Genomic DNA, 26,650 nt, shown 5'->3' with positions numbered 1-26,650 from the left:
ACATTTTGAGACACTATTTGGAACGAACTGTGAACACCCCAAATAATTCATTCATTATTGAATCATGCTTTACAACAAACACATCATTTTGACCAAGGCGAATTTATACATGGTGGTGTTACTGGTGAATTTAGATTTTCACCGCGGTACTTCGTAATGTCAAAATAGTGTCTTTGTTGTATTATCAATTCGCCTTGTTTACAACAAACACATCGTTTTGACATTAATAAGTACCGCGGCGAAAATGTAAATTCGCCAGTAACACCACATTGTATAAATTGACCTTGATTTTGACATTAGGAAGAACCGCGGCGAAAACCTAATTTGGCCATTAACCGCCTTATTCCCACACCACTGACAAAACTCAGCGGCTGACTATTGCCTTTACTACTGCGCCTAATACTATGCCGCAAATTTATTTTAAGCTGTCGTATGACAATTGTCAGTTTTATTGGCGACGGCGAAACAATGTTTATATTGTGTAATTGTGACAATAGTCATATGATGAATTTTGTTAGTGTTGTGGGAATAGGGCGGTAAAACCATCTTGTATAAATTCGCCTTGCTTGGGCCTATTTTACTTCAAATGGCACTTAATTTTCCAATTTGGCACAAAGTGTTAAAATGGCACTTTTCAAATATAGAAATATTTCAACACACTTTTATGAAATCCTTTGCGTGTACTTCTTTTTCTCAACCAAAATCTTCTAATTTCTATAGTGTATGCGACTGGTTTATCTTACTTTGGCACTGGACTTTTGTTTTAGGAATTTGTTTCTAATATTAGGAGCGTTCCTTATCTCCCAGAAATAGTCAGAAAAAGTCCGAAGTAGTCAGATTTAGTCCAAAAAGCGTTCCTTAACTCGAAAATGACAGCAAAAATGAGAGAGCAACACTCAGTGAGAGTGACTCTCATCAGTCCGCAGATTTACCGCCCTATTCCCACACCACTGACAAAACTCAGCGGCTGACTATTGCCTTGACTAATACTATGCCGCAAATTTATTATAAGCTGTCGTATGACAATTGTCAGTTTTATTGTTATGACTTACTGAGTAAGTGACAACGGCGAAACAATGTTTATATTGTGTTTTAGGCGCAGTAATTGTGACAATAGTCATATGATGAAATTTGTCAGTGTTGTGGGAATAGGGCGGTTAGTCAGAAGATTTTTTTCTGGCAAAATCCTGAAAAGTGTCAAACTCAACTAAATTTAAATTAACGGAAATTAAAGAATACGCAAAAAGTGAGAATAATCCAAAAAGTAAAAAAAGTGAATTGATATTGGAAGGAGGCAAAAAATTGATATAGTAAGTGTTTATTGTGCTTGTGCTTGTGTGAATGTGTTTTGTACATACCATTCCATTCTTATTTGACGTAAGTTTTGTTGTTGCAATTCTTTGGACTAAAAATTTGGTTTTTTGCGTTCCTTTACTTTTTCTGTTATTCTCTTTTAGTGAGCGCATTTTGCTTACGCTCTGGCATTTTGACACTTTTAAGATTTTAGTCCAAAAAGATAAGGAATGAACCTATTAATGCTAAATGGGACGAATTAAAAAGAATGGCACCGTTTTTGGTACTTTTATTCAATTTGGTGCATTTTGGCATTTTTTTATCCTCTATATAGCACTTCATAGCCAAGTAGAGTTGGCAGTCCTGAACAGCGGTTGGACCCAGGGCTGCCAACTATCCTTGGCTGTGAGTTGCCATATTATTGATAAAAAAGTGAAGTGAAAATAGCAAAATATGCGATTTAATATGAAATATCTTGTGGACTTTTTGAATAGTAATAGAGTCTAATACTCATAAAAATACATTACATTATTTATGACGCATGTAATGTATTACTACCCAGTGAGAAAATGTAAGGGTTGACTTTAGTGTACATCGACATGTGTGTGTTTTAGCAAAACTATAATGAATTTTCTCATGAAACTTTACGAGGATGCTAAGAAACAGATAATTTTACATAAATTAAGTAATTTGTTGTTAAAATTTTTTGCACTTCCATTAACAAATTTTCATATAAAAAGTGCAGCCAAAGAACGTCAACTTATATTTCATAATGACCTCCACAACATAAGGGTAGGTTTGAATATGCGCTTTTTTAAAAACAACTTCTAAAAAAATTTCAATTATGGCCATCTTTTTTTAACAAAAATGTATTTTTTTCTTTGGAAATACATAATAACAATCCATATTTTTTGCATTTTTTAATAAACAGTATTAAAAAAGCAAATATTTACGCCCGCGTCGATATTTTTTATAATATAAAATAATTAATAAAAGGAAAATTTGGAATAAAAAATCCCGCGATTTTTTATTAAAAATTTTCGGCTGTGGCTCTATTAATAAAAAAAAATAAAAATTAAAAAAGACAACATTGGGGCGGTAGCCCCAGGTTTACCACATACCTCATCCTTTCACAAGGGTACATCGCTGGTTAGGGTTATAATCCTAAAGCGCGGGCGAAGGCCGCCTACAGAGAAAGGAATTTGACGCAAAAATACTGTGGACGCAAACAATTTTGATGATAAATCGTCTGGCAGCACCAACTTCGGTGTTCAGTTGCAACCCTCGCATGTTTACTACTTCAGTACTTTTATAAATGTTTTATCGTAGCATATTACTTAAATGCTTACATTTAAGTGACATTTATCTATTTCACGCACTTTTGGATGATAAATTCGATGCAATTTGCATCAACATATTTGGTGAATTTCGCAACTTTAACAACAAATTACTTAAAAACTATAAGTGGGCGCGGGTTGGGGTTTTCCCCAGGGCGATGTCCTAAGAAAAGTGGGGCATTCAATTTTGCATTACCTAGTAGATATCGAGAAATGAATGTGTTTTTATATGAAATTTTTGGAACTTTTTGAATACATTAGGATGCGTATTACATAGTTAGCAGTAATATTATCGAGAACGCATAAGAAATACATTATGTAATTTATCACACATGTAATGCATTACTACTTTTCCGACTGGGTAAGTACTCTCCCCACTGGGTTCATTTCAATATCTCTCCCACATCCAAATCCAGTGCTCATGAATTCTATTCGCTAATCATAAATTCCTATGTACCAACTCATTCATCGGCTTGCCATGCCCACAATTGTTTGTGTTTGTTTGCGGCGACGGTCATCTTAACTGTGATTTAGTTCATTTACCGATTCAGTGACTGCAACAGAGCGGCCCATTGGTCGAAGAAGAGCACCTCAATGCAATGCATTACTTAAGGCCTAACATGCCTCTAATTGAGGCTTAGTAGCCGACGCATCGATTAGGGCAACCGCTTTCTCTGGCAGAGGGTTGTTCGCCGTGCCAAATGTTGGTAGTAAGTGGAGAACGGCGTTTACATAGCTGGGTTGGCGATTGGGGTCAACTATGAGGTGCATATTGCGTAGCGAACTGTTTACTGTCCGAAGAGTGCGTACGTTTGAATGTCGATGGGAGAAGGCCGCATAATTGCATACACAAGCTCAGTGGATGTAACGGGGCGCAACGTAAATACATACATATGTATGTATGTCTTGCATTTCGAAAGCACATGTATGCCTTGGAAATCAATTAGTGCATTAATTTCAAAGCCGCATGGCATATCAAAAAATGACAGAGAAGGTACAGATTAGATGATAATCGCATTGAAAATTAACTTGGAAATGTGCTTAGGTGAAACAGCTTATCTTGAGCTATCAGACGACAACTGAATAAGCGGCAATTAAATGCCTCATTTGATGCGTACTCCATTTTATAGATAGATTTGGAGGTGCAATGCAAATAAATGTTATAGAAGATACATATATTCGTAGTTATAATAAAATGGGGTTTTGCAAATTTTGAAGCTCAAGCAAATTATTTTTGCAGTAAGGATAATTAGCAGTACGCGCTGGTCAAAGCAACATCACAAAAAAATGTAGAAAAAAAGGTTTTTTTTCTTAACAGCGGTCGCACCTCGGCAGGCAATGGCAAACCTCCGACTGTATTTCTGCCATTAAAAAATAGCTTCTCGTAAAAATAGAATCGGCATTCGGAGCCGGTGTAAGGCGCAAAATCGGAGGAGAAGCTCGGCCAAACAATAACATAAGCGTGTAAGCGCCAATCTATTATTATTAGAGATGTCTTTCGGAATCCTTCTATAAAAGATTTTCATTTTCGGTTCAAATAATTTGGTTATGATGACAGAATAAGAATTTGGAGAAAAATTGGATGGGGGAGGAATTTTGGGCTAAACCTTATCCAAGCACACCGTCGCTATGGGTTTTTGTATTTAGAAAATGGTTTTTTAAGGATAAAAATAAAAAATGAACAGATCGAATTTCTCATTATTATCATCCAATCGATCTTTCTTAGCGTCATTTTAGCTCACGTTTTTTTTTCTGGCTCCCGCTGACCGTGTACTACCATACTCTGAACGCCTAAAAAGTCGACCCAGATACATTACCTACTTCAACTTCTTGGAGAGTGCTCTTGAGTGATCCTATACGAGTGCAAGTACATAAATCAGTTGGCCTCAAGTGGTTTTAAATTAAAGCTTTCTAGGTTAAAATCCTTTGAGATATCATTTATAATTAGCCTGTTCCCGTACTCCAGGATTTGCAGGATTTGCGTTTTTGAAGGAACTGGTATTTTCACCTTTAATGAACCTTATATAAACGTGGCATACGGAAACTACTTTGGACTAGATACTACAAGACCGGCAAATCTTAGACGTTCTGGAACGCACTAAATATGAGATCTATTTTTTTTTTTTACATTTACAAAAATGTATAGTATAGATATGTTTAGCTGTTTTGAATGATGGTAATTACTCCCACGCCTGATTGGCTGCCAAATACAACGCAAATAGCGTCTGTACGTTCAGTATGTAATCCACTTGCGTTTCAGCGGGCCCCTCCACCTCGAAATGCTGGCACAACGTGCGCACATAATGCGCAATATCTCCATCTTCCAAGCAACGCTGATAAGCTTGCTGCACAGCACCACTTGCATCGGCATATGAGCGCGGCCAGTTGAGCAACAAAGGCTCGATCTCCTTCCGCGGCTGTACATCGTTCACCATTTGTGTCATATGCAACTTCTCAACCTCGTTGATCCACTTGTCGATTTCTTTCGACGATTTAGCTGTCGGAATCAGAGAAGCTGACGTGGTGCGCGCCTTAGCAACGCTTCCACTGAGCACCGAGCGCAATTTCATATTGAGCAAACTCGGTTCCGATTGATCACCCGAGGGCTCGTCGAGCACATAAAGACCCATTTTATACAAGAAATCATTGATTTCCTGCTTACGTTGGGGTTTCAGCAGTGGTGGTGTAGTGACTTTGAGAAAAGCATCCACGTCGCCCACCGATGGCACAAAGTCCGGTATGAATGGTTGCAGGCGATAAGGCGTGTCAATACACTGTGGCGTATATTTTAGTATATTCGGAAAGAGATCTTTTAGTTCTTGATGCACAGTTAATTTATCCCATTGCTCTGGCTTGATGGAAAGTTGCACCTCTGGCGCAGATACGCGTGTGGCGTCACCTGTCTCTTCCACAGCCTCAAGATGCGGTTGCGGCGACACGGCCTCATCGGATTCACTTTCGGATGGCACAATCAGAGGTCCAGCGCGCGCTGGTGGTTTTGCTGCTGATAGAGACTTCGCTGCGCTGCGTATGCTGCCTGGGCGTGTCTGTGGGCGTTGATTGGCTGTGCCACCGGCTGCTTCGTTGGTTAGCTGTGCGTGTTGCATTTCGCTTACATCATCGTCGTCATCATCGTCGTCATCCTCGTCGTCGTGATCAATAATGTCCTGCAACAGGCCATCATCGTCAGTGGAACTGCCGTGCAACTGGAATAAGGAAGGTTAAAAAAAATCCATTTTATCAGATGTTAAAAGCAAATGGAAGTGTAAAAAAGCTTACAACATTTCTTTGACGCAGAGTAGCAGCACGACTACTGGATGCGGCAGTTAAGCGTTGTGAATTTGCCGTGCCAATATTGCGACCGCTGCTGGTGCTTGGCATTCGATCCATTCTAAAGTGATTTAGGTTCTTCGTGTCGGCTCCGTTTATAGTGATTTCTTCGTCGTAATAATTCATTTCGCGATAACTGTGTGAACTTGTAACAGTTGGGACAGCTAATGAACTGCTGACCCCAGCTAATTATGCGTGCGATGAGGGCAAAGCTGCTTCCAATAGCTTGTCAACTACTGAACTTGCGAGCTATTTTCCTGTAATTTTTGCTATATAGAAATCTCACGCTGCTGCACTTTTTGGTGGCTTTGGGTCTGTTTACCTGTTTGTTTGCACCGGTTAAGAATGCATGGTTGTCCAGGCAACTCGATGTGTGTACATATGTATGTATGTATGTATGTATGCCTGGATACGTTATTTAATTTTACTTTTGACAAGCAACAAACAATTATTATCAGGTGCTTTTATCAATAAATGATACCGCATAACGGGTTTAAATACGAAAATTCGTATGTTTGTTTTGCAGATTGACTTAAATTGCGTATAGATGTACATGCATACATATGTGTGCGTGTGATTTAATGGAAAGGCAGCACATCCGCTTAGATTGTCGTATATCCGTTTTCGCAACTAGCAGCTGGCAATGCTGTACACTTCGAAACCCACGCTGTTGCCAGATGGTTGAAATGTTTTGTTTTTCAAAGAGCGTAAACCATAGAACGTAAAGCTATTGAACGTAGATAATTAACGTCACAGAAATAAACGGAGAAAAAATTCTTAAATCATAGTTAGTTGTTCTAGACTTAACTAAACTTACCGTAAGAAATCGCCAATGTGAGTATTCATGCCAACTTAAGGCAGATGCGAAAATACATTTTTTTTTATTTAGTATCTTTTTCAGCCTATCAAAAAAAAATTCATGCAAAAAAAATTGTTTGTCATAAATAATTTTTTTTGGAACTACAGAAGCGAAAATCTGGTAAGCCTCTCACCGCTCTCAATTTATGCAAGGCCGCAATCTAAAATCTACATGTTCTCAAGGCACATTAAATATGCCTTGCATATTCTTAAGTTTCTTATGGAAAGTTAAGTTTTCACTAACCGCCAACATATAACAGGTTTTTCCTCATATAAGAGATTGTGCGAAAATATTAAGTTAAGTTAAATTACGAAAATTAAGTCTAGACTAACAGAGCTTTTATTTTCAATTTAGCCAGTTTTTCCTTCGTAAAGATTTACGTTATTTGTCTTACATTTTTTTTTAAGTTTGGCTGGCAACACTGCAATCAACTTGTTTTCAACGCTATTCCAATAGCAACGATTGCACAGTGGTTTTATTGTGCTTTGTTGCTTTCGATACGTCGGACGTCGGATGTCGGTTTGTTTGGCTTTATGTGAAGGGAAGCTTGTTTTGAATTTCGAGTTGTGTTGTGCAGCGTACGCTAACAAAATTAACTTATCGAGCGGCCATATAACATTTCGCTGTGTTAATAAGATAACGAATAAACTTCCACTTACATATTAGTTGATATTTTTTATCTACTTACAATTAACGCCTATGAGTGTAAATAAAATAAATTGGCCAACAGCTGATTTAATTATTGCTAATTACGTTTATTCGTGTATTTAAGGGTTTTAATCATCATCCACAAAGTGGCGATTATGAGCATGGAATTACAACAATATTATTTTTTCCGCGAGTTTTTAAAACAAAATACCGCCATTAAAAGTGTTGGTAATAAAGAAGCAAACAACTAACGAAAATTAAATGCAAATTGCGATATAGTCTTCAAGTGCGAGTACTACAACAAAGAATAGTGTTTTTAAAATTAATTGAAATATTTAAAAGGCAGACGGTGTCGCTCCAAAGTAAAATTGTTCTGCAACTTAATTAGACGAAGTGAATTAATTGCTGCCATCCGAAACGCGCCACGTCTGCGACAACACTTTGTTGATATTAGTGATTTAGCAGGCAGCAAAAACATATGCATTTGTTGTTTTTGTGAAGGTGTTGTAGGTGAGCGAACTTTTTACAGCAGCCACCCCAAAGGATTATTTTTACCAGGACGTTGGCGTTGAGCGTTGGCGTTGTTGTATTGAATAGAAAATTGCAGGCGAAGACAGACAGACACACCGGCATTTGCAAGTTTCATTGACAAAAGCAACAAAAGCAACAAGAGCAACAAAGTGTGAAAAGTAAAAAGCCAAAAGCAAACACAAAAGGTGGGTAAATCAAAAGCACAACGACATCCTTCGTGTTACCAAAAACAAAAAAGTGTTTTTATATGTATGTAGTTTTTAAATGGATTTATATACATACATACATATGTACATAAGTACATATCGTCGTTTAAAGTACAAAACCGCATATCGTCATTCTGCAAAACCGCGTAACTGACATTGGCTGCCAAAAATTGGATTTGCTCACACAAGCTCTTGGCTCAATCCTTATCCATTCGTCCTGAAATATAACTAGCCAGAAAAGCGATTGCTTTATAAACAAGTAATTTTTAGCAAAAAAAACCGACTTAAACTCCCATATAAAAAATATACAGAATTATCGAAATCGGTTGACGTGGTCCAAAGTTATGCGGTAACATACATAAAAAAAAAAAAAAATTCCGACGAACTGATAACCTCCTCCTTTTTTGGAAGTCGGTTAAAAATAGAACCATTTTGAAATATGAGTGTTTTTACTCTCTAGAAAATAATTAATGCAACCTCACATACGCGGTTTTGTATTTTGTTGATACGCGGTTTTGTACTTTAAACGACGATATACATATATTTCTGTGTATGTGTTTACTAGTGTACATATGTATGTGTGCAAAGGAAACGGATTACTATACCCAACTCAATTTATGAAAATAGGACAGGGCGTGGAAGTGATAAGAAAAAGTGTTAAGGGAAGTAATGACATGCAAATCCCGTTTACTGGGCAGCAGTTCAAATTTGAAGTTAATAAATGTGTTGAGGCATTGGGAGTGACCAACAGCCAAGGGTTAATAAACTAAAAGTTTTCTAACTTTTGATTACATTGTGTTACATATCTTGTTTCAGCCGCCAAAATTGCCACTTGTCACTTAACTGCGGTTTGTTAATGTCGAATAATTCAACAAACGCTAAACCCATTTAAATGATTCCATTTAAATGAAACCGCGGTGGCAAATGTAAAAATGCATTGTTTAGAAAAGGATAAAGGTTCTCGTTTATATTCAATGAAGGGAGAATTTGCCAAGTCCCAAAGAAGCTCGAAAAATTCGATAGGGCCAAAATATTACGAAATCTTTTAATAAAGATCGAATTCCTCTGATTCGTATGGTGTTTTGCTTTGCTTTAAACGGGCAGAATGCTGTTTTCAAAGTTTTGCGAAATACTTGAAGAAAATGGCTATAAAAAGTTTTTTTCCTCTCCTGTAAAATTTTAAAAGCTAGAATTTATGTCATAATAATAACAATAGATTGGAACTTTAAACTTTCGGATTGAAGTAAGGGATTGCAATATTATTGTCATCATCACCTTTAAAGATTTGATGTGCATTCGATCTACGGAATGCCATACACGTGAAATTTATCATAAATCAACAATATTTAATCAAATTTTCATGACCCTTGTAACGCAATGTGACAGAAATTACACAGACGTAATTTTTGTTCCTAAATGTGTCGAACACTTTGAATTGCTTTACCAGTTTAATTAAATTATAAAAAGCCACGAATTTACCTTTGCTAAAACAATGTATTAAAAAGTATGCGGATTTTTGTGTGTGTTTATTTTTGAATGTACGTGGGCAATAGTTTTCACCGGTCGATCTACAATTGAACTTGCAGTAATACCTTAGAAGCCCTTATCACGAATTTAAGGAAAAACAGCTTCGGTTGTGTGAAACGATTTGTATCGGTGCCCTCTTCTTCTTCTTAAATGGGGCTGTAATCGCCTAAGCGATTTTGGACGAGTCCAGCTAGACTCGTCAGTCGTTTCTCTTCTGTGCCAACTGGCGCTAATTGGAAATGCCAAGTGAAGCCAAACCTATTCACCTGGTCTTTCATAGGTTACCAACATCGCGACACGCCAATGGACCCAACAATTCCATAATTATTTTGGGCATTCTAAGAGAGTTTGTAATGTATCTGTTACATTGTGCTATAAAGAGTTAAAATTGTATCCTTGAATATCGTTGATAATTTTCAATATTTATTCTTGAAAAATTATATGTATGTATACTAAAGACTAATACTATATACACAATCACATCCTCAAATTTCGTCCTCCGAACTTTATTAGCTTTATTTTTTTCTCTTTCGCGTGGTACCCCTTTTGTTATTCTACATTGTACTGGATTTTTTAAATAATTTTGTGAAATAACCACCTCATTGACATTTCAAAGTGCTTTTAAAATAAATTCCATCGTCAGAGAGAAAAACTAAAAGCGAAGTTTTAGATACTTTATTTGGCCCTTAATTTTATAAGAATATTGATGTTTTGGTTTATGTCGCACGGTGTTATGCAATATTTTTTTTGTATGTCTTCTTCTTATTTTGCACTACACTGTTTGTCAGTCTGGGTCGAGAACATAAAACTTCGCCACTTGTCCCTCTGCTTTGCAAAGTTGCGCCAATTGTGCATTCCGAGTGACGATATGTATGTCCTCAGCACTTGGTCTTTCCTTTGGATTCCTTGATCGAAGATGCTTTTCACCAGAGCATTAGCATCCATGCATACGACATGTCCAAGCCAGCGTATACGGTGTGTTTTTATGTCTTTAATTACGTATGTACATACAGTGACTCAAACAAATGATTACGTGTTGATTTCTTCAAATATTCAAAATTTTTTTTGTATTTTTATATAAAAATATCGTCTAAGCTTTACCGAAAACCAAGAAAAAATTCTCAAAAATCAACCCGATTTTTTAGCCGTTTGAAACTTGTACTTCTTTAGATTGGCTATGGGCTATACCCAAAAATTTTCTAAAAATTCAGAATAAAACGTTAAAATTTTGGAGAAAATTTGTTGAATTTTCCTAAATTTTGTATAAAGTCTGAAACTATGATTTACCCGGTTTTGGTTAAAGCTTCAAAGGGATATTTTTATATAAAAATAACAAAATTTAGCTGGAAAAATATTACGAATATAAAAAAAAAACACGCGATCGTTTGCAGCGTTGCCAGGTTGACGTTTTTAACGTCATTTGGACGTTTTTTGTATCCTGTTGACGTTTGGACGTGTTTTGTGTAGAAAATGACGTTTTTTAACTTCCCAGTAATTTTTCTCTATTACTAAATCTTGTAAGTAGAACTGATTTTGAATTATTTTCTTAATAAATCTTTACAAGCTTTGTGTTTTGCAGCAGCTGCTTCAAAAGATATTTATTCCTTGGATACAAATGACTTAAATATGATGCATACCAAGCGTATGCGCATTTTTTTTTTGGGTTCTTGGACTAAGGATCTCGTGTTCAAAGGCTGGTTGTGTAAACACTTGAGGTTACGAGGCTTATTGTAATGTTTGCAATTGCACATTAAAAGTCAAATCAGGAAGAGCTGATCTCTTGCAACACGCACGCTCGCAAAAGCATCAAATAAGCTGTAGCAGCATAAAAAGTCAGAAAAAAGTAGGCGACTTTTTTAAGGCTTCATTGAAAATGTATGAAATGAAATGAAATTGAAAGAAAAAAAGAATATTAAAAATCAACGCGATTATTTAGCCCCTTTAAACTTGCACATTATTGCCCTGAAATTTTATGGGCTATCAAACTGCATACTCAAAAAAATTCTACAATATCTAAATAAAAAGTTGAAAATCCAGCTGAAGCTCTGCAGATTTTTTATAATTTTTGTACAAAGTTTGAAATGTGGATTTATATTTTGTTTGTTATATAATGAGCTTGGCTTTTATGGAAAAATAATAAACATTAAATGAACAAAAGAGAAACAGACAAAATCGATTAAAATGGTGATGACTTAATCAGCCTTCTGAACGCGTTGTTTTGTACTTCTGATCAACTGAACAGTTGCGTGTTAAATGATCGTAATATTTTTCTGATCATTTGAGACAACATGTTGTGTGTTTTGAATTTGACAGATAATGTATCAAGCCTTTCAGAAGACGCATTCGTATCACTGATTTTTTTTAGTAACGGTTGCGCTCAACTACTGCGCATTCCGAACATACCCATTAACAGGCTAACCTAATATTCGCGGCTTGCGTTTTGGTACGCATGCCGTCGAATTTGTTTTTTTGCGTCACCCGAAATTGACTTGCATGCGTTTGCATTTGATTTCATTGAGCGAAGCGTCAAATCAAAATGTCACGCAGAACAAAAATTTGGAAATTGAGTTAGCTTCATACGCACGCCGTTCAATTTCGGTTGATCTCATACAAGTTGCATGTGCATGAGAAATTTCTGACAATAAATTGGCGGCGTGCGTGAATATTAGGTTAGCCTGTAACGATCTCAAACCAGTTTACAATGAATTTTAAATGTGCTCTGTCAAAATGACATTTTAATATACCTTACGTACATATGTATGTACCTTTGTATACAATAAAAATTTAATAAGAACAATTTTTTGTACATTCATTTGAATAAGACGTTTTTGGGCAGGAAATTACGTTTTTTCAGACCAAGAGGGACGTTTTCTCATGCCGAAGACCTGGCAACACTGGTCGTTTGTTTGAGTCACTGTATGTATGTTCATGTTATTGCGAGTATTAAGATCATATCATACCGAAGTGAACATACGTACAAATCAAATAAAAATGTTTCTACATACACATATAATTTGTATGTTCAATGGGTTTTTTATATGTTTTATGATTTATGACTTACGATTTTTTTCAAATCAATTCTCCGCCTCCAGCGCTTCGGACAATTACAACATTTTTTTTTTTCAAATCAAATTAAAAAAGTTTTTACTTTAGAGATCCTGCGCCTGCTTGTACTCGTCAGGTGATAACGAGGGAAATATTTTGAAAATCGTATGTATGTATTTGGTACATCGCTTTCCAGTGAATCAACCTTATATACTCTGTACATGTACATTTGTATATACATATATATATTTTCGCGTTCGAATAATTATTAAATTTCAATGCTCTTTTCGCTGCATTGCATTTATTATCTACAATACAAATATTTACAAGCAAATATAGAAACATCCAGCGTGCCTTATCAACCATTACTTTGAATTAAGAAAATTTTGGGTGCTTTTGAGCGTAGCATCCAGCCAAAGCTTATCTAGCACGAGTGTGACCATATAATCACACAAACAATTGATTGTGGAAAAAGGTCAGAATAATTAAATCCTGAGAAAAATGAAGTTGAAAAGCTGTCAGTATATTCACGCATAATAAAAATAATTAATACATTTACATAAAATAACTTCTACCAATCTAATAACGGCCGCACAAGTTCGAGGTATACAAAAAGGAATTCAGTTAAGGATAAGAAAAATTGCAAAAATTTTCTGATTTGAAATATGAAAATATGGTTACATGGATCATCAGACTAAAGAAAAAATAAATCACAAAAAGCAGCACGTCAACAAATCACTTTGTGAAAAAATTTCATTTTACAGCTTAGCATGCAGGCTCTTAAGAAAACGGTAAAGAAAAATTTGCCATTACTGCGTGATTGAGCCAAAGGAATTTTGACAGCTCTCCTCGCGAAATAATAGAGCTCCCATACATTTCTGTTGCAACTATGGGTTGCCTTGTGCCCTTCTTTCACAAAAGACTGCCTTAAGGAAATTTGACACAGAAAGTTTCTTCCCCATTTCTTCAGAATTTTTTTTATATAGGGTTTTTGCTTTTCTTGAGAGCTGGATACTAAGCTTATTTATTCTAAAGCTAAAGGTGGACCTCCATAGCATGCGTATCCGAATGCGTGTGTTTGATTTTTACCCATAGAAGTAAAAATTAATTCACCTTTCTTACGTTTTAATGCGTGGCTATGTAGTTGCTGTTATATGAATTTGTGTACATACTCAACTTATATTTCAAACGCACGCATAAGATGGGTAACCTGGTCACACTGTCTAGCGCAAAGTACAGATAGTAACAAGAAGAATTGATAAAACTCGAAAATATGCAAAGCTTTAAGCGGGAGCAAAGTAAGGATACAAATAACAACAAAAAAGATATACACGCACACAAGGACAACACCGCACACGCCTCGAGTTGATTGTTTTGTTGAGCATTAGCTTCTAACTCGGCTTGGCGGCGAGAAGGATGACAGCGGCAAAGCGCTGGAGGACTGTGCGCGCTTTTATTTGTTTTGACTGGCGTGCAATTTATTCCCTTTTATATTATCCTCTATTATTTTTGTTGAGCTGGCCTGTGCGTTTTGTATCTCCTTTTGTTTTGGGTTTTTTTTTTAGTAATTTCTAAGGACGCCTAGCTGGAATTGTTTGCACCACTTCACGCATATCGCATACTTATTTTTTATATATCTTCTTGGGCTACTTTTGCGCTTAAGGCATACACAGCCACTCGTAACCTCTGCGCCTTTTTGCTGGCTGCCGTCTTCTCGGTACGCTGCGTTGGTAGCTTGCTGCATGCAGCAGCCAGAAGCCAATAATTTGCTAAGACTTTCACTTTTGTTGAACTTGAATGAGGCAACTATGACAACCAAGTAACCGACGACAAGAGTGGCACTTACGCGAACAATGAGCGAAGAAGAGGCACTTGCGCGTAGGCAGGATGGACTTAGAAGAGGTTCGTACATACCAACATACATACATATGTATATATGTATGTACTTATGCTCTTAGCTAGACAGGATGCCCGTCAGCACAGGGGGTGGGAAGGAAGAAAGGAAAGCACCGTATGCCTGGAATAAGTATGTCTTGGCATGCTGATTTTAGCGCCAGCTGTCGCAGTGTAGTCTATCTTCAGGCGCCTATGCTCGAAGTAGGCATAAAGTGACGCGTTATCCCACGTCCGTTTGCTTCAAATAAAGAAACTAAAACCAACATTTTATGCCGCCTGCTGGTCAACATTGCTGGTAAAAGCTGCAGAATAGGCAATACAAAAATAAGCATCCACAAAAAATGTACTTACACGTGCAGATAGATAAGCAGCGTTGTGTGGCAGCCAGATCTAAGAGTCCTTAGTCTGATTCGTGAACAGATAACAAAAACAACGGAGGACCATGGCAATAACAATAACAGCAAAATAAAATAGCTAAAGAATACAAAAATTAGAATCTGGCTAAGCAAACAAAGTCAATTGCCAGTCACGGGCAGTGAAATTGCAGGCAGACGTGTTGACAGCATTCGATGCTGATGCCTTTAGTCTGGCAAATACAATCAAGTAGCTACTGGCCAACTACTCTCCAAATACTTCGCCATGTTTTAAATATGGTATAGTCACAGAACACAAAAACAGCTATAACCATAGCCACTAAAAAATTACAGTTTTCTTCTCGCTTCTTATCCTTATCCTTTACCATTTCTGAAATTAGAATGGACAGCAGAATCGACAGCAGAGTAGGAGTGCAATAAAAAGCGGCGCACAAAATATTTTCGAAATAATTGAGTAACCAATGTGGAATATTTATAAAAAAAAATACCAAATTTAACTACATAAGTCGCATATACTGAAATAGTAAAATCGTCAATAAATAAAAGCACTTTTCGGCGCTTCATATTGGGTATGAAGAGATTGGCGGATTAACACAACAAATTTATGATAACAACAAAAGATCTGTTCAGTTTATTTGAAGATGTTGATGGCACAGAAACTTGCGGATGAATATAAGAAGTGATGGCGAACAACTACAATGTTATATTAAATTAAACGAAAATACTCGAAACGACTATCCGCCTTATTATGGTTGTCGACGTCGACTTCGATGTTATTTTTTCAAGAACAAATAGGCCTCATCAGTCCAACTCCGGTTACGGAGGAACACCTTTCTGCAAAAATACTGTGGTCAGCGTAGCTGGAGTTGCACTTGCGAGCGCTAATTTTTGAAGAAAAAGCGACATCGACGTCGACGTCGACAACCATAATAGGGTCGTATATTTCTTGATGATTTCATATACAGCAAAAGAACTATGCTGCTGGCGTATGCAGATGATATTGTCATCGCTGGCCTGAAACCTAAAGTACGTTGGTGTAGCTAACATAGAACATTAAGCTAAAGAGGTTGGTCTAGCAGTCAAAGAGGACAAGACAGAGTATCTCCTGGTAACACATAAAAAGTTTTCATTTATGGGACACACGCGTCACTGTTGGCAGTTATAACTTTGATGTAATGAAGTGATTTTCACCATAAACACCATCAGTAAGAATGGCTTTGAGATCAAGCGAAGAATAACTTTTGTGCCACCAGCTGCTACTTTGTTCTCGGTAGACAGTTGAAAAGTAGAACCCGCTTTCGACGAACAAAATCTACGCTCTACATAATGACGTGGACGATGTCGAATACAGATAAGAAAGCTTTGGGGGTTTTTCAGACAATTATTATTTGAAAGAGCCACGGACCTGTTCGCTTCGGCGTGGATACCGAAGAAGATAGTTAAGCGCGTAAGAGTACAACGATTGCGCTGGATTTTTTACGCATGGACAACGAAAGCAAGGACGCCCCGGACGCCAAGAAGAATTCCTTGAAAGCTGGCATAGTCATTGTTTCCGTATAGTCATTGCTGGTGCTAGTATTCTGAGCGTATGTATGTGAAATCGGAACTAAAAGTGTGGCTTTTTAGCCAAAGCTGCTAGTAAATATTTGTTCTTTGTCGCAGTAGGCGAATCCTAAGTTGCGGAGCTCGACTGTGTCTAAACACAGAAAGAATGGCTTTCGTTTATGCAAAAATTACGAACTGTGTTCGAGGAACTGAGTTCGATTGCCGTCAGTGAGTTAGAGGGGGGGTTCGTTCATACATGGATGCCAGTACTGACAAATTAGCAAGCGCCAAAAACTTCGCAAGGTCTTATAGACCTAATACAATCATAGCGCCGGAAACGATGCTGAATTGAAGATATTTTTGTTTTCTCGAGATCGAAGATGAGCTGCGGCATCTTAAACATCACCAATTTGATACTTGATAGGACTCGTCACTACTGCATTGGCAAAAGTCGGCTTGTGTTTGACTAATGAAGCTTTCATTTAATCTAGCAGGAAGCTTTGTGCTCATATTTTCTGGTGTGACTAGAATACATATACAATTTCAAGAACATCAAGTTCGGACCAAGCATAAAACGCGCTCAATGATGCGATAAAAGAAATCTGTAATATATATACAATACATATAATAGATTGGCGCTTACACAATATGCCAGTATTTGGCCGAGATTCTCCTTCGATTTGTGGCGTGCGTCTTGATGTTGTCACACAAAGGGGAGGGAGCTACAGTTTGACGCCGACTCTGAGCGGCGATTCTATAGGAGGTTTGCCATTGCCTGCCGAGGAGCGACCGCTATTAGAAAAAAACTTTTTATTTTCTTTTGTTTTTGATGTTAGCACTGCGCCCGTTATGAGGGCCCTGCGGAATGATAGCATGCACCGCTGACCACTACACCACATCTGCCGCCTATATACATACATACATACGTACGTACATATTAATTTAATGTACTGCTATAATTTAATCTTCACTTGTGTGCCGACAAACACCTTGAAAAATGCCGAATGAATTTAGCGTCGTTAACAAAAAAGTAGAAGATAGCAAACTCGCGGGTGTATATGGCATTAAACAACAACAATTGCAATGGGCACAATAGTAAAGCAAACAAAAAAAAAATACAATAAAAAAAGAGTAAAAATAAATAAAACATGTGCGACAATAACACGTACATAATTCAAGGCGTATGTACTCGTGCGCTATCGAAAATGTATGTTAAATGTATATACATACATATGTATGTATGTATGTACATATGTATGAATACATACATACATGTGTAGGTATGTAGATATTTGGACAGGTGCTAAGATGTACATATTTAAAGGAAAAAATAGTTGTTTACGATTGTTTTCTTTGCCATTAAATACAACAATACTACACTTGCGTGCTTGTTTTTGCAAGCATACCTGCACATACATAAATAAGCTCATGCATACATACTCGTGTTAACCCATTAATATGCACATACATATCAACAGCTTTGTTCCACACACTTTACGGGCCGTTTCGGTAATTAGAGCGTAAAAATAAGCTACTTCTCACAAGTGTCAAAAATGTGTCAACACGTGCTCTAAAAGTGTCCAGAGCGTGAGGAAGGAACGTAAAATACACATTTCGTGCCCGGAATCAGCAAATCAGCTCTGAACAATGATTTTATGTGTATTTGTCTTATATGGTTAATAAAATTAGCAAATAACTACATTTTCTGAAAATTCTGTGACATTTTCCATTTCCACAACAGCTGACTTTTGCCAGGAAAAATAGTCGCGGCTGTTTCGGGCACGAAGAAGACGACATTTACGATCCAAAAGTAGAAGGCATTCTGGACTGGGTTTTGGGTACCCCCGAATCCCGCGGGCTCGTGTGGAACAAACCTTTTATATGAACAATTCGAGGTACACACACGGCACCAGTCGTCGCACATGTGCAACTAATAACTTCGAGTTCGAATAGACATACATACATAAATATACATTTGTATATGTACATATGTAAGTGTCAATGAAGAACAAAATTGAGCGCTTAGGTGGTACACTTGAAAATGTTTAACACTGCAAAAAGCTACATACATACATACATAAGTCTCGGCTTACACGCATGTTTTCGAGGTGTTCAAGTGTAGCTGCAATTGAAATTACAACGCAAACAAGGACTTCAATGTGTGACACTTGTGGGCCAAATATTCAAAAAAAAAAAAACGAATTATGTGCGTGGCCCCAATGCAAATTGCAGTTTGCTTGCATACATTTCCATCTACCGTATTATGCACTTCACCACGACAAACGCGTATAAATATACAATGTATAAAAATGTGGTCACTCTCACTGTGCCGTTGGGATTTACCTACTTGCATACTTACTTACCACTCTCCTACTCGGCATACAAAAAAAAAATATAATTTGCCCGATTGCTATGCCGGAAGCGGAAACCAACGCACTGATACATTTGCACACAGATGCACACGCGCACACTCACTCCTCTTGCGGCAAATTAAAACATTGCCGTGCGAAAAATGCATACTTTTGTTGCGGCGACGGCAGCTGGCTAAGGGGCATACTTGTTGAAAATGCAAAATCTTTGGCCAAAGTAGGTGAAGTGGCTGGGAGTAGGTAGTTAATAAGCGAGTTGGGCGCGTTAATGCGAAAATAGTTAGTTTTTTTTTTATTCGCTGGCGAGTTTCGCACAGTAGAAATGAAAAGATTCAACTATCTATTAATTGTCGACTTCGATCGGAAGTTAAACGTTGGTTGGTTAATTAGTACGAACAAAAAGCAAATCAATTTTTATTGAGACTTTTGAGTTCAAACTCTTCTGAACTTACGTTGAACGGAAAATAGAGATACATATATAAACTCTTAATAAATACGTGTACGTACATATTGCTAACTTAGGCTATCTGCACACTTGTCGTCCAATCATAGTTGCGTTATCGTCTCGCTCTGAAATTTTGAGCCGAGCACATGCATTTCAAAGGAGATCTGCACACTTGTCGTTATCGGCTAGTTATCGGCAAATCGTAGAAGATACAGAAACGGATAAGTACGGCACTGTCGTTTGCTAATCGTTGTGCACGCATTGTTCGTTTACATTTTATGGGGAAAAATTAGTGAAAAAGTTAATATTCGCATTAAAGTTGCATAAAAATTAGTGTCTTTGGCAAAAAATCTGTCGAAATTATTAAAAAGTGGATAATTGCAATAAAATTCAATAAATGTGAGCCTTTTAACTATAAAATATGACGAAATTGTAAAAAGTCTCTGTGTGCATGTACAAAACACACATTTCAGGAAAAGAAAAGAAGAGATATTACTGAAAAATTATGTCTAGAAATGTTGCAGCACAGTCCATATTTTAGAAATTGCAGGTTTTTGTAAATATTTCGCGAAAATATCAACCAGAAAAACATAAAATACCTGCTCCAAGTCAATTTTTAGACGCCAAACGAATTGAAATATCACGACCGAGTGTGCGAAAATGTAGTCGTCATGTAATCGTTGCATCATTATTGTAACGATGAAGTAACTATGATTGGACGACCAATGTGCAGAAAGCCTTAGAGTAAATATTGGTAAAGTTCATCTTTATGAATAATTACTTTTTTTTGGGAAAGTTACACAAAATTTATCGTTTTGAAAATCGCAAATATTTCGTCGCTTGGCGTGCAATACCGCGTACACGCAAAATGCAATACCGCGTATATGATAGTCTCACATAAGTGCAGATAAATTTATTTTTTTTTCTAAACTTTTGAATGGTTTTCTAACTGAACTTCTACTAAAATTATTGACAATTAAATTTGTAAAGTAGGCCGGCACTGAAACAGGGTACCAAAAACATTTTTTTTTTCAGCCACCTCATACGCGGTATTGCATTTTGCGTACAAGCGGTATTGCACGCCAAGCGACGATTTGATTTAGAGTTTTGCAATATATAATTCAACTTTTTGCAGCTTGTGACTAACTTAGTCCTAACTTATCCTGATGCTACAGAAAACTTGTTCGGAAATGGCATATCGTAGCAATGGTCGATTTAAAGATAAATATTTCCAGTGCGAAATTCCTTTACATTCGTTCATCAAATATTGTTTCAACGCGAACCAACTTCACTGCCTTTTTGAATGGTAAAATTAACCACTGTATGTGCGATGGCACGCCTACATAGATACCACTCTGTACAAATTTAAATTTGTATCACTCCACCAGCCAACCCAACTCTGCACACAGGCCAAGTGGACGCTTAGCATAATCCTGTGGTGTGTGTGTTATGTGTGCCACAGTGAGCAAGCCAAGCTGGCACGTGATTCAACTGGTTACATACATTCATACATATGTATGTATGGCTAAAAGCGTATGCGTTGCGTTTCCCCATGTTGGAGTGTGTAAATTTTATTATCATTCCAAAATTTTGCTTCCTGCAGCCACAAACTGTCACATGCAAGCTCATCGAGTGGAGTGTTTGCTGCGGGTGCACTCAAAGGTGTGTGTGATAGGCTGTAACAATCAGGATGCCTTTACATAAGCAAACCTCATGCTCATGCGTGCTCATGCTTGCTCAGGCATGTGTGTTTATATGTATGTACATACATAAATATGCAGAGTTCAGCATGCAAAATTTATTATGCCCACTCTATGGAAGCTTTTAAGTTGACCCAATTTACTGGAAACAAATTCCCTTTCACCCCCCTCTCCCCCCCTCTATGCAAAGACCAACCAACATGCGTTTGATATGCTGGGAGTAGTGGGAGTGTTAGGTGGGCAAGTAGCGGCGGCTTTGTTAAGCGCAAGGCCCTCTTAAAGCTTTTTGTTATCATTTTGGTGCTTGCGGCAGGCGCCATTGTTGTTTGTTGGTTTTCACACTACACCCCAACATTTAAAGTAGGTCGTAACTTCATTTTCATTTTCATTTTCATTTTAATTTTCGCTTTTATTTCAATTTTTCAGTTTAAAGTTTAGTAGTCAGTTAAGTGAAGTAAGTTTCAGCAGCAGAGTTTTAATTTTCCATTTTCAGTTAACCATTTTCCATTTTCGGTAGCTCCCCTTCATCCGCTGCTGCAACACCACTTTCGCTCCGAGCCCTACAAACAATTTAAGCAATGAATGCCAGCATTTGCGCTCGTTCATCTCCTCATTTAGTTTTATTGCATTTTCCTGTTTGCGTAATTTTTTCTCATTTCCCCCCAACGTTACCACGATTTTCCTGCTTTTACGTTTTCCGGCATATTGTTTGTTGATTTCAACCACCCAACCTCCCACTGCCCGTTTTTCCAAAAGGCTGCTGGTTTGCCGGCTTCTATTTCAAATTAGATACTAAAACCCTGGCGCGAGTTTTTTTATTTTTTAACTACATAGGTACATATCGGCATTTAAAGTACAAAACCGCATAACTGACATTTGCTGCCAAAAATTGGATTTGCTCAGACAAGCTCTTGGCTCTAGCCCTATTCATTCGTCCTGAAATATAACCAGCCAGAAATGCGATTGCTTTATAAAAAATAGAACCATTTTGAAATATGAGTGTTTTTACGCTCTAGAAAATAATTTATGCAACCGCACTTACGCGGTTTTGCATTTTGTTGATACGCGGTTTTGTACTTTAAACGACGATATATGTATATGTAAGTATGTATGTAGATAACTGCATACGAGTTTTTATGTAAGTCAGTGAGCCAGTTTGAGCGCTATGTGCAGCAGCAGCGCAGCAAATGCTTTTGGGACCTCTGTTGCGGTTGTATGGGTGGAGGGGATTGTCGGCAGGGAGAATAATACCAAGTTGGTATATCTGGCGTAGTCGCTGGTGGGTTAATGCGCATTTCCTTTCGCCAACTAATTAAGTGCAAAAGTGTGCATTTTACGTAATCGCATCTTCGCCACTGCTACTGCTCTTCCTTTTGTTTCTTATATTCTGTATCAAAATTTCTTTTCCGCGCCGCTAGAAAATGAAAGTATTTCAAAAGCACGTACTACCACATTTCATCGTTCTTTCACTATATACTATATATGTATGTACATATGTATGTACCCTGCAGTGAAAAATTATCAATTGTTAAAACTAACCAACTTATAGTTAGCTTTTTGGCGAGATTTCGACTAATACCTCACTTTTAATTAGCTATGGCAAAACCAACTTAAAGTGAATTGTAAAGTCGTGCAGGAGTCATGCAGTCGCAATCGGGAGTTGGTTTTCTTTACAAGTTTCTATTAAATATCCTCATACAAAAATTACTTTCAATACACTTTTTTTCTGAACTTCGCAGATTCTTTTTCATATTCAGGACAAATAAAAGGAAGATCGAAATTTTATACTATCATTTTGAAGTTATGTCTGACGGTGTTCGAATATGGGGCTACCCAGAGCAGAATATATAAACAAATATGAAATGTAATAAAATAAAGTAAATAAATAAGAAAATAAGAAAATAAAAAAGTAAAAAAACAAAAAAATATTTTGTTTTTCTTATTGATATTTTATGTCCAAAAGTAGTTAGTTACAAGTTAGTTGACATGTAATGCAGAGGTATCCAGGTCTGACTTTTTTGCGGCCATCGCCCCACAAAAGTAGTTAGCTTTTTTCGAACAAAATACACAGTTAATAGTTAGCACTAGTGTTCGCGTAAACAGACTAAAGTTAGGTATAAGCTAACGTCACTCCCTGCAGGGTATTTAGATGTACATACATTTGTATATGGATATGTAAATGTATGCACTTACCCTTTGTAATGTAATGCAATACCGTCCACATTTACAGCTGTGACTGCTACCGCAATGGATGCTGCGGTGGAAAGCACTAAAGCATTTTGCCAGTTATGCAAATCGTGCGAATTCACCGCGTATGATTATTTTTGGTTGCGTTCAACATTAAAAAAATATGTATGTATCACTATGTTTACGTTCGCGGTGACCGCAACGGGATTAGTGCTACGCGGAACTTATGGCTGCGCATGTCATTGCCCAGTGCAAACCACCTATGTAAATATGGGAAATACACATCGTCCGGGAAATAGTGTCGCATAAAAATACTGGAATATGCTGTTTGAGTGCATGCCCAGTACGAATTCTAATTCTGTAGTAGGATCACAATTGATCACTTTTTTGAAATAGCTAACACAAACAATGGTCCATAGTTCCGTTTTCTTGTTCTTTTTAATCTGTGTTCAACCGACGCAGATCCAAACATCAAAACCAAAAGCCTTAAACACGCGACCTCAAGGTCTCGTAGACTTTTCCAACCCATTTTTTGTTGCTCCGCCAAATGAACAAATGTCTTAACGAATTTGAGCAACTTTATCTCACTCTAGCTGTTATTAAAATTCTAAAATTCTCTTTTGAGAGTTTAGCGGGAACTGTCAGAATTACTTAAGGCCAATTACACAGATTTTGGTGCCGCAAATGTCAAAGCTGTTTTTGATAGTCTTTTTTGTGCTGATTGCGAATCCGTAAGCATAAAGTTTCCATTAGGTTCAGATGGTGAGTAAAAAGTCTCAGTACTATCCCTGCACCTGGACCTGATGGTCACTTATAGCCAGTTGTGGAACAATAAGGAAATACTGTGTCAAAATCATTGTTTTCTGTTCAATAAATGATTATAAGTGCAAGCCTTAATTTAAGCCTAAGTGGAAGGTTCTATCACCTTTTGTCTCTTTGCTAGAGTTTTTCAAATATTAAAAAAATCTGGAGCTGATGGAAATTTTATACTTACGAATTCGTAATCACCACAAAAAAAGTCTATAAAACCCGGCTCTGACATTTGCCGCACAAAATTTGTTCCATTATTATAGACCTGTGCTATCGAACGGTGGAGAAACCTGAAATGCTAATGCAGCTCTAGGCGACAACTTTAAATGGGTCGACTAGCTCGAGCCGGGCGTTAATTCCTCCAAAACATAACTTTTTTTTTCATAAGAAAAAACTGGAGCTTATTTTATTTGTAGAGATCAGAGGTTAGATTGAATTTCTTCTTCGAAGCGAATTACGTATGCATATATCATTCTGGGCTCTAAACTAAATTGAAAAATAAATTTGTGGAAAGCGAGTTAAGAAGGGTCTAACCTCAATGGAAAACAATGGTCACCGCATATGGCATATGGATTTTACAAAACAGTCACCAATTGTAACACATGGGACCCCGGTCTGTTGGAAAGCTCTGGACAAAGGGATGAAGAATGCGGTGAGTAGCGCACCGCAGTAGGGACTTAACATGAAATTTCACCTGCAATTGCTACAGTTTCTGATCCGAGAAGAATAGGACGTAGGAATACCGGCTACAGATAATAGAAAATCCATAACCACTGATATGTATGTATGTATATCAGAAATAAAACATGGATGCCTTATTTACAATTAACGAAAACTTGTTTTTGGCGTTATTAAATGTACATAGTGCTGCGTTCATATTTTGTAAAGCAATTGAAACTTCTGAAGACATCTTTTACTAAGATGCGAATTCTATGTACATACATAGAATACATACATATGTATGTACATATCGCACACCGTCTTCAAAAGAGTCACAACTCAAAATAATACGTTCGTCAGAAACTATTTCGTAGTACATACATACATGCTAATCATATGGGCAAGGGCGACTTTACCTTAGGTTTTTTTTTTTTAACAAATTATAACAAAAATTTGCTCCAGATTTTGCTGATAGGTAAATAAAAGCTCTGTGTTCATTTTTAGCGCATAATTTCAAAAATACCAAATTTTGAGTTGTGACTCTTTTGAAGACGGTGTGCAATATATTAAAATGCTACGAGGAAAATAAAGAAAGCTTCCTGATGTGATATGATAAAACAAAATTGTTCCAAGCTCTAATTTCCCTGTAGGATCTCGGAATAGACTTAGAGCACACCACAAACTAGACTGCAAGTGATTCTAACTAGTCCAAAGTTTGGTCCAAGCACATGTAAAATTCTATTTACATTTAACATTGAAAGGCCTAGGCTCGCACCAATTGTCCGCTTCTGCATTACATTGTAACCAATTTTAGATACAAAAAACAAATAAAAATAAAACTAGCGCCAGCTGCGATTCGAACTGGGGTTCTCAGATTTTCTAAGCGGATACTATTTCTGCATGCAACGCCGTACATAAAAATTCATTGACTAAGTGCCTACCTACATATAAGTAAATCGTTAATCATAGCCATTGTCCGCTACTGCATGACATTGTAACCAGTTTTAGATCAAAACTCATACCTTATGCATTACATTCGGACCACTTTAAGTACAATTCACCTGTTTTAGATTACATTGCTTTATATTTTTGGACTATCTTTGGTCTAGATACAAAGCTACTATACCAACGACTATATTTTTCGAGCGATTGGACCAATCTTTCCTTCAGGGTATTTGTTACAAACATACTTAGTTAGGTATGTATGTATGCGGTGTATATGTTATCGGCCAAACCCGATCTTAGGGCAAACTAGTTTTGCCTAGGCTAAACTAGATCACGGGCCACAGTAAGTTTGTGCAGAACACCTTTTCTTTTCCTTCGGTCGCACTTCAAAAAATTACCCTCATCAGGTACGCGGTCCACAATATTATTGCGTCCAACTTCTTTCCGCATTGGACGGATATATATTGGATCCAGGTAGAACTAGTTTAGCCTAGGAAAAACTAGTTTGTCCTAAGATCGGGTTTGGCCGGTAACCCAGCGGCGGAAAAATTATGAAAAAAGTCTCAATTGAAATTGGTTGATGTGCTTGGAACCGTTTGACTTTTGGTGCCGCCACTATATTTAACTTCTATATAAAAATCTATGTGCATATGTATGTGCCAAAGTGCATAGTGACTTCAAGTGCTACTATTTTTCATTCACTATTAATTTTATGCTCTACTAAGTACAGTATTAACAGAAAGTAAGCGCACACGTACATACGCAACACTTCACATTTTTGGCTGACGAGCTGAAATGGTGACAAGCCTGCCTGCCGGTGGCAAGTGGGATGCGCTGCGATGGCGCTTGGCGGCACATACTTTTTTTTTTTTAGATGTTATCCGGAATGTAAATGTAATGCATACATATGTACATATTCATGTATGTAAATGTATGACAATAT

General features: G+C 37.2%; 2 protein-coding genes across 2 annotated transcripts in view; one reads left to right on the top strand and one right to left on the bottom strand.

Moving 5' to 3' along the window:
* LOC118741421 overlaps positions 1-26,650 on the top strand; it is a gene marked incomplete in the record, with an annotated part of 159,132 nt that overhangs the window by 34,406 nt on the left and 98,076 nt on the right.
* Positions 4,811-6,118, bottom strand: LOC118741420 (intraflagellar transport protein 46 homolog). The gene is made up of 2 exons (XM_036473390.1): positions 5,910-6,118; positions 4,811-5,836 (listed from the first exon to the last, which is right to left on the bottom strand). The coding sequence occupies exons 1-2, from the start codon at positions 6,084-6,086 to the stop codon at positions 4,811-4,813; spliced, it is 1,203 nt and encodes a 400-aa protein (XP_036329283.1). The 5' UTR covers positions 6,087-6,118.

The sequence above is a fragment of the Rhagoletis pomonella genome, unplaced genomic scaffold, assembly GCF_013731165.1.
Source record: "Rhagoletis pomonella isolate Grant_MI unplaced genomic scaffold, Rhpom_1.0 Rhpom_scaffold_00006, whole genome shotgun sequence".
In the NCBI taxonomy this organism is placed as follows: Eukaryota; Metazoa; Arthropoda; class Insecta; order Diptera; family Tephritidae; genus Rhagoletis; species Rhagoletis pomonella.
The sequence above is the reverse complement of the archived record's forward strand: the minus strand, read 5'-3'. Positions and strand labels throughout refer to the sequence as shown.